Source organism: Larus michahellis, chromosome 7, assembly GCF_964199755.1.
Source record: "Larus michahellis chromosome 7, bLarMic1.1, whole genome shotgun sequence".
Taxonomy (NCBI): domain Eukaryota; kingdom Metazoa; phylum Chordata; class Aves; order Charadriiformes; family Laridae; genus Larus; species Larus michahellis.
The window spans coordinates 36,116,349-36,124,763 of record NC_133902.1 but is presented as its reverse complement, the minus strand read 5'-3'; the positions used below and the strand labels follow the sequence as shown (position 1 = coordinate 36,124,763).

General features: G+C 39.0%; 1 protein-coding gene across 6 annotated transcripts in view; it reads right to left on the bottom strand.

The window, feature by feature from the left end:
• Positions 1-2,363: 2,363 nt before the first annotated feature.
• Positions 2,364-8,415, bottom strand: part of TLK1 (tousled like kinase 1) — a 72,811-nt gene continuing 66,759 nt past the window's right edge. For all 6 annotated transcript variants that reach the window (XM_074595426.1, XM_074595424.1, XM_074595425.1 and 3 more), the window contains exons 19-21: positions 7,526-7,637; positions 7,125-7,232; positions 2,364-4,125 (exon numbers count right to left, since the gene is read on the bottom strand). In XM_074595426.1, the coding sequence (XP_074451527.1) occupies positions 3,949-4,125; positions 7,125-7,232; positions 7,526-7,637 (397 nt within the window). In that variant the 3' untranslated portion in view covers positions 2,364-3,948. The remainder of the gene's footprint in view (positions 4,126-7,124; positions 7,233-7,525; positions 7,638-8,415) is intronic.

Here is an 8,415-nt window from a genome sequence, read left to right as displayed (position 1 = left end):
CACTCCGCCACCCACATTCTGAGGCCTTCCCTGCCCTGACACCCTCCCCAGACCCCTTACCCAATGCAATCTCCCCCTTCTGGAGAAAACCAGCAAGTCCCGGGGGGCAATTTGAAGAGAAATCTGTCCCAGAGACCCCTCTCGCCTGGCTGCCCCTTGTAACCCCCAGCAGTGTCCCTCACCCTTCCAGCCCACTGTAGAAAACATGGTGGCACGTAAGGAGGGGGGTGGCTGCCACCGCCCGCCCAAGATGGGGCCCCTTGGCTGCTACAGCTCCTCTGTGCCACGACAGGGACAGCGGAGCTGAAATCCAGAGCAAGCCTGGAGCAGCAGCGCCACTGGGGACCTGCATCCCCTCACTAGACTGGATGCGCCGTGTCCTGCCTGGCGGGGAGAGCTGTGGGATGGGGAAGACGGGCCTGGCCAGGATGGTGTCCCTGCCTCCGGCCTGCGGTTTCAGGAAGACGCGTGAGCTGGAGCAAGGGCACCCGGGATGTTTCAAATCCCAGGGCGTGTTTTCTTTTCCAGGGCTTGCTTATTTTTAAGACATGCCTGAGTGTGGGGTCCCCACACCCCTTGGCACCCAGCCCACCCGTGACCCGCATACCGAGAGGGCTGGCGGCTCTGTGGGCTTTCGAACGCCTCGCTAATTATGCAGCGGGTTCGCTCACAGCCATGGTGTGTGCCGTCAATAGCACTCGGGCAGGCAGCCAGCAAGGCAATGCCCTTTCAATCTTCTTGCGAGCGCTAAAAGCACTGTTTAGAAAATTAAAACATTAACTAGCCCCCGCCCCGGAAAACGGCATCCACCAACTCGCGTTGACCAAGTTAAGGGTGAATAACGTTCCACACTGAAACCTGGACAACTTCAGTGCAAACATAAATAAAACAAAACAGCGACAAAACATGGTTGTTTTTCAGAAACAAGCCAACCATTGTTAATTCTGGCTGCAATGACCTGTAGCACTACAATTATAGTTAAAACTGCAAAACTTTTCCTACAGTCACCTCTGTTCCATGCATACTTTTTTGTTTCTATTATTATACAGCAAAGTAGTACATTAGCATCTTCCAGTAAATGCAGAAATTTTAAAGTATTTATGAATTTTAAGTCAAGCAAGCCTTTTTTTCCCAAGGTTCGTTAAAAACTGCCCGATGAAGTTTAACTTCATTCCTTTTGTCTATCTGCTGCTAAATCAGGAGAGAGCTTAGGAAATCTAGTGATGGATGACGCATGATGAAATTAGTAAAATGTGCATGAAATGCAGACTGAAGAACAGATGCAGGAATTACCTAGGAGCGGATCAGCATTCCTCCACAAGCAGCAGTAATTTGGGTTTCCAAGCTCAGCCTCAAGGGTATTTCTATCCCAAGCGCAAATTGCTGAATACCAGGCACCAAACACACGAACTCAAGGTGTCTTCTGACCACAGAACGGCTCCATGTGGGGACACAAAACTTTTATTACCAGTACTGTCAGATGCTAACACAAGCACAACTGTGTGTATTGGAGGTAAAAACCTCACAACTTTGATTCAAAAGATGAGATGGTGACTCTCCTCTTCTTTCATGTATTTCCGTATGGAACTTTGTTTAAAGTGAGTGTTTAGGTTTCAGAAACGTGTCTTTGCAAAGCCGGAGCAAGTGCCATGTATTCAGCCACAACAGCCTATTCCCAGATGATAACACCAGGAAAAACAGGTCTGTCTGTAATTACTGCAATGCATGAGCCCTCTTATTTTAGGTAGCTGTAAAATTTCCAGTCACTTAAATAGTTCTCTAATATATTGCCAAAATTCCCCTTACTAGGGGCAACCCTGATCAATAAAAATACAGTTAACACAATCCTACATCTTTTCCTTGGGCAAAATATCCTTCGATTTAACTTCCGATACCAACACATGCAGAATAAGGAGGAACGAAATCTAATGTGAGCCTACAGCTACGGCACATGCTCCTTGAACCCTGCACTCGGCCTTCCGCTGTAGAGGGTGAAAAGGATGCAGTCCCAGTACTCTGGTGTAATATATGGCAGAAAGAGCCACCATTAGAGTCTGATTTTGTTCTATGAGTTAATTTTATTCCACGGTTAAAGAATTCTAGAAGGACTCATTGAAATACTTAAAGCTGTTTCTGCGAGGTCTGTGCAGTGAAATGATGTTTGGTTACTTCATTACAACAGATGTTTTAAATTTCACGGAATCCTCCCCTTTCACCTCCAATGTTACTTAAATTAATTATTCTATTATTGGCCTTTTGTTTGTAATTAAAGAGAGTTTCCTTTAAATAGCTCGGTGTAGCTCAGTGATACGGTTAGCTGATTCGTCCCCTTCACTGAAATGCAAAAACATGCAACGAAAACCTTGAAATTTCAACTGTCATTGTTTATTACTGTTTTGGCTACATTCTCTACAATTTCAGCAGCATCTTAAAGAGACAGTTAATGTTTCTTTATATACAATGAAAACAAAATGGCTTGCAACATCGGAAACGAGAGCAACAGTTTAACTGTACAATACTAAATGAAAACCTGTGGTAATACAGCCTCCTTCTGCAACGTGGACGAAATTACATATAGGTATTCAGCATCAAGAATGGGATAGTAAAAAGAATAGTCAATGGGAGAGAGATACACTGTTCTGAAAAATAAGTTTCTACCATACAAGGCAGTTAGAAAATGTTTCACATTTCAAAATATCTGTACAAGCCACAAGAAACATTTCCTTGTTGATAGGAACTTCCCGGAATAGAGAATAACCGTGAGCAACTTCTACATCCAGTATCAATGCGCTCTGCGGGGTTGAGAACGCAATAAGCTGACTGAAAGAACTGTACTGTATATTGCCAACACAGACCTGTTTTACATGCCTTGATTGTTAATGAATTACCTACTCTTAATCTCTCTATAACGTACAGTTGACTTGCACCTTAAGGAGGTCATTTGAGTCTTTTGCAAAAAGGAAAAGCAACGTCATTTAGCAGCAATTAAAAGCGCCTTGAGGGAGACTTAAAAAAAATACAATATCCAATTAGAAAAAGCCATACTTTAAACATTTGTACAGGAATAAGTCGCTGAAATTTAACTGAAAATGTGACATCTGTACAACAATTTACAATAGAGCTAGAAGGGAATTTATCATTATTCCTGCATAGAACATTATACATGACCTGTCTGCATTTGGTTTCATACTGTTGCTTGCTTTTATGAGAAGCCTGGAAAGTTTCACAAGTTTCAATACCACAGCAAGTACAGTATTTTTAGAAAATTGAGCGGATTTAAAAAAATTAGCAATCTGTTTGAGAAATAAGTACCAGGAATTCCATATCACCCTTCCAATCTAAATTCAGTGAAACACCACCACATTTTTGGAGGTACAAGCCTGAGTTGCCAAATAAAATACTACAATTTTATCTGAGGAATCTGATACAGAACATATCTTTGACCGTCTCACACTCCTTACTTTGGTTTCAAAAGATCAATGTCTTGGAAAGATGGCAGTTTATTTAGTTTATAACCAGGCACGGAATTTTTCCTGTGTTTTCAAATTTGCTCACTACCCTTTTTTTTATTTAAATAATGAAAAACTACCCTTCATGTTAGAACTTTCCAGTATCGACCAAATGTATTTTAAGTATTAAAAAGATTATTTACAATGTTCCCCAGAAAAAAACTAAAAACCTTATCTTCAGTCTTAAACACAGTATACCTGTTAGTGTGTAACAGGCAGTGTCATCCTTCAACGTTTAAAGGTATTTCTCAGAAGGGTACATTTATTCACAGTCCATGATCCATCCCAATCATACAAATGACACTACGTAGGAGGACTTCAGTCTGAAAACACGGTTATCAAACTTGTCCTGTGTAAAAACACTCAAATGCTTTCAAGCTCAACTTCTGCATCTGGAAACTACACAAAGGTATCATGCCATTCCTCGGGTGCCGAAATTTCAGTATGAAATAATGCTTGAAGTAGGCGGTGTAGGGGATGCCGCTAACCCAGTCATATGCAAGTTTCCTGAAGAATTTGATCTCCTCATATGAGGGAGAAGATAAGGGTCGTTAGCCAGCTGGTGGACATCAAATCTATCCTCTTTTCGGTATGCTAAACAGCGTCTGATAAAGGCCTAGAAAAGCAACGTAAAAAGTTACAATCCCATTCTCCAAATAATTACGTCTGCTCACAAGCAAATACGCGTGTCCTCCTGGACAGACTAGCTTCTAAACAAATTGTTCTTCTTCTGTAATTCAATTCAAATGACAGCGTAACATTTTACTACCGAGTCCAATCAAAAATGTAACGTCACAGCAGGAAAAAAAAAAAAAAAAAATCAGCAAATGAATTGGCTTCAAATAATCACACTTCAAATACGTATTTCCATGTTTAGGAACTATATTTCCAAGTAAAACCTTAGCATCTCACACAATTAGAATTCTGCATGCGTTATCCCTGAACGGTTTAGTAAAAACCAGAAGGCAAATGTCAGAAGACTGAAAAAGTATAAAGGTGCTCCATGGAGCTTCTACAACCATTCGCTGTGCGGTAGACGAAGAGTAGATGGAAGACGCAGGGACAGAATTTCAACGCTTTAGCTGACCTGTGAAAGCAGGTGTTACCACACGCGCCAGGACGGAATAGAGCCAAATGCAAAATTTGACAGCGGTGGTTGCAATGATCTACAGGTATTGAATAACTAATAGACTATTTGGGAAACCACTACCTAGCTGGAACTCCTTTCCCAGAAAAAACCTCAATCCCATCCACTTAAAAATATCTAATAAATTGAAAAATTCTGTATCTAGCTTCGGGACTATTCCTGAGACACTGTTATCCTACGTTTAGGTCCACAGGATGTATGCCAATCATTTTGTGCTGAAAGTTTCTGTCAAGTCTTACGTCTACCATACACAGAACATTTGGTCTCCTGAGAGCTCGGGCTTCAGCATTTAATGATAGAAAATCCTTATTATTGCTACAGAACTGATTAGCACATCATTACTTAATTTAGAACTTAATTTAAAAGAATTACATATCTTTTCTTTGATAAATCTGTTCAGCTGTTTGTTCTTTGCTCCAATTAAAAACTGAAGATTAAAGGAAAAAAATAATATCTGTGACACAAGTTCCAAAGAATCCTCCTAGAATTTACTTCTATCGTTTACATATCCAGCATGAACAAGGTACAGAATGAAGATCATGCACATCTGTTAATACATATATTCACATGTTCTTAGACATTATGGATTTTAATCAAATTCTTCACAATATATCCTTCCTAACAAATGAATTGGTAAGGGTTGTTTGCAAGATCCTTGGAGTAACAGTTTGTGTCTAAAATATTTGTCAAACACTTCATGCTTCTGTGCCACTGTAGACACACTGCTGTGATGCAAAGGAGAACATTGCAGAAAATAGGAAAAAATGAGGAGGATCAAAGGAGAGTTACAGTCTGAAAACTAACAATGTCATTTCAGGTTCCATATTTATTTCATCTCCATGTTTTCCAAATCAGAATTTCCGTTTACAAGCTGTTCTTTTCAGCTGCCAGGCCTATAAATCTGTAAGACAATTTGGATTCTACGCAGTCATCATAAATGGTCTGAATTTACAAGTTAGTCTGAAATTGTTTTATAGCGTTTCCACCAGAGAACAATTTCTCCCTCTCTCTTACAGCTATCGTGACAATGTTAATAAGAGTGGAGAACACTGAAAGTTTATTTTAGTCTTTCAAACAAACAAACAAAACACGGAATACACAGAAAATGTAAAATAAGTTGCCAGTTCTCCATGCTGAACTCTCTACTCTTTCCCGACATCCTCTATATAAAAACTACTGATGACAACGGAATGCAAAGTTAGAAGACAGGGATATAAACTATTAACATATAACGTTATCAGTTATGCCATGCATTCAAGGGACACGATTTTTCCAAATGGCAAAAACAGCAAAGAAAACACTCCACCAAGCAAAAATCCCAGGGCGAACTACAATTCTTCAACCAAACTTTCATAAGCTTAACTGCAACTCGCTCACTAACACTACTTTTAGAAAATATAACCAACAGAAATATACCACAAATTGTAACAGCAGGCTTACATACCGAAAAGACTTATTTTCCTGGGAACCTACAGCCTCTAGAAATAGTCTTCCTTTCCTTTTAATCTTTAAAAGCTAAATCTTAACATTCCTAAATTTTTTGCAGCTTGTGTCGCAAATCTAAATACATTTAACCAGTTGCTGAAATCTGAACAGGCATTCTACTGTCTTGGCATATTTTTCAACGAGCACATCTCTGCTGCATCTAGCCAGGAATATATCTTTCAAAAATTGGGACAGTTTTACAAACAAGTAACACATATATAATCTTTTCTTCCATATTCACAGAACTGGATTTGCGATACGGATGCTCTCGGCAGCAATCATTTGGGAAACCACCTTAATCTGTTTCTGAGTAGCTGGTCTGTGGAGATGAGGTTGACGCTGCAGATGTTTCAAAATAGGATTTTTAAATACAGGAAACATTGCCATCCACACCTTTGTGGCAGATGAACGATTTTGGACGTCTTATTTCCTGAATCAGCATCAACATATCTTAGAGATTCTCAATCTTAAGAATTTATGTTTCAAACTTAGGTTTGAGGCAATACACACATACTATGACCTTTCAAGGGGAAGAGCGTTAGCAGGCATATCCTCCAGGTATTTGGTAGTCAAATAGTTCTTCAAGCCCATAAGGCTGCAGAGAAAAACCTTCACTATTTTCAGAAAGAGCTTGTTACTGTTAGCAGAAGCGTTTCACAAGAACTTCTAGTGAGACACAGAAGGGCCTTCGGGAAAAAGCAAAGCAGATAATTTTTGAGGTGGCCTACTTTCAAACCACTTGCAAATTTCTAGAAAATATATATATAAAATATATATATATATAGTCTCACTTTGAAGGACATGATTTTGAGAAGTCACAGAAGTTTGCTTAAATAAAAACATCAAAATACTAGCTCTCTGTTATGTTTTCCTACACGTTTAGTTACTCGTCCCACAGTATTCTTAAGTTAATGGCAATTTTACGGCTGAATCCTTTATGATAAATGTTTTAACTGTTACTCAAAGATCATACAGAAAGTTACCTTGGCTTCATTGCTTACAACAGGTTTGACAGGGAACTGAACTTCTGTGGCTTTTAATATTGTATTTTCTTGTAAGATATCTTGCTGTGATTGATTGTGGCCAAATGGCTGAAAAATAAGCACATGATTTTCTTCGTGAGAGTTATGCAACTACTTTGATTTCATAAATATTTATGCTGTAGTAAGTTGTTGCAGTGTTAATACAAACTGCTAACCATTCGGTAAATAAAAAAGCTTCAGTCAAGACTTTCTACATTTCTTACAATATCAATACACACCACCAAAAAGTAACACAAGTAATTTTCCATGTAGATTTACGTCTTTATGACTATAGTTCACAGGCTACCAGAAACAGGCATTTACTCTAAAACTCTAAGATCTTCAAACAACGTTTTCCTTACCTTTCTACCATAAAGGCATTGGAAAAAGATTACTCCAACCGACCACACGTCAACCTTATTAGAAATCTTTGGTGGCTCTTTGCCAACTACAAAACACTCTGGAGGCAAGTACCTGGAAAACAAAACATGCATCTCAGTGTCTGCAAGCGGATGTACAGCATCACGAGATCTCATATAAACAGCAAACTATACAAACACTTCGCGTACACATCTCTGATCTTTTGACAACTGTACAGTTGCCTTATGATCCGCGTTCCAACACCTTACACACCCATCAAAACTGACATTACATTTTTTTGTATAGCAAGTCAGTCAAATAGAGGGTCTATTTCATACAAGCACAAATATTTACCTAAATCACCAGTTATCACTTTTTTTTTTAAACCGGGATCCTTGGTTAAATATGAACCTTCTCCGTCTATCAGAGCAGGAAAAGATGAAAGCTATACAGAGCATTTTACGGCAAGGCCAGGTTAGGAATCAAAGATAATGTCGATATGGCTTAAAGAGCCTTTACCTAAGTTTTTTAGTAAGAATGATGACGTTAAGCAGAGGGGCATATGGTAGACAAAGGTGATTTCTATTTCCATTCCTACAATCTACAGGAAGCCATACTTAAAAAAGCTGAAAGTCGAGGAAGTGCCATTCCTGAATTACAAGAGAACTGGTGAAATGGAATCTCCTTTAAAAAACAAACAAAACTATCAACATGGGGGCAGTTAAGTATTATTGACTGTAACATCCAAAATTGATAAAGGCATAAAAACTACTAGAGCAACTACAGACTAGACATTCTTTTGTCAACAGCATGTAAGGTTTTAAAACAAATTTTATGGAAATATTTGTGCAAATGGAAATAAGCAGAAAAATGAGATAAGAATGCAACACAA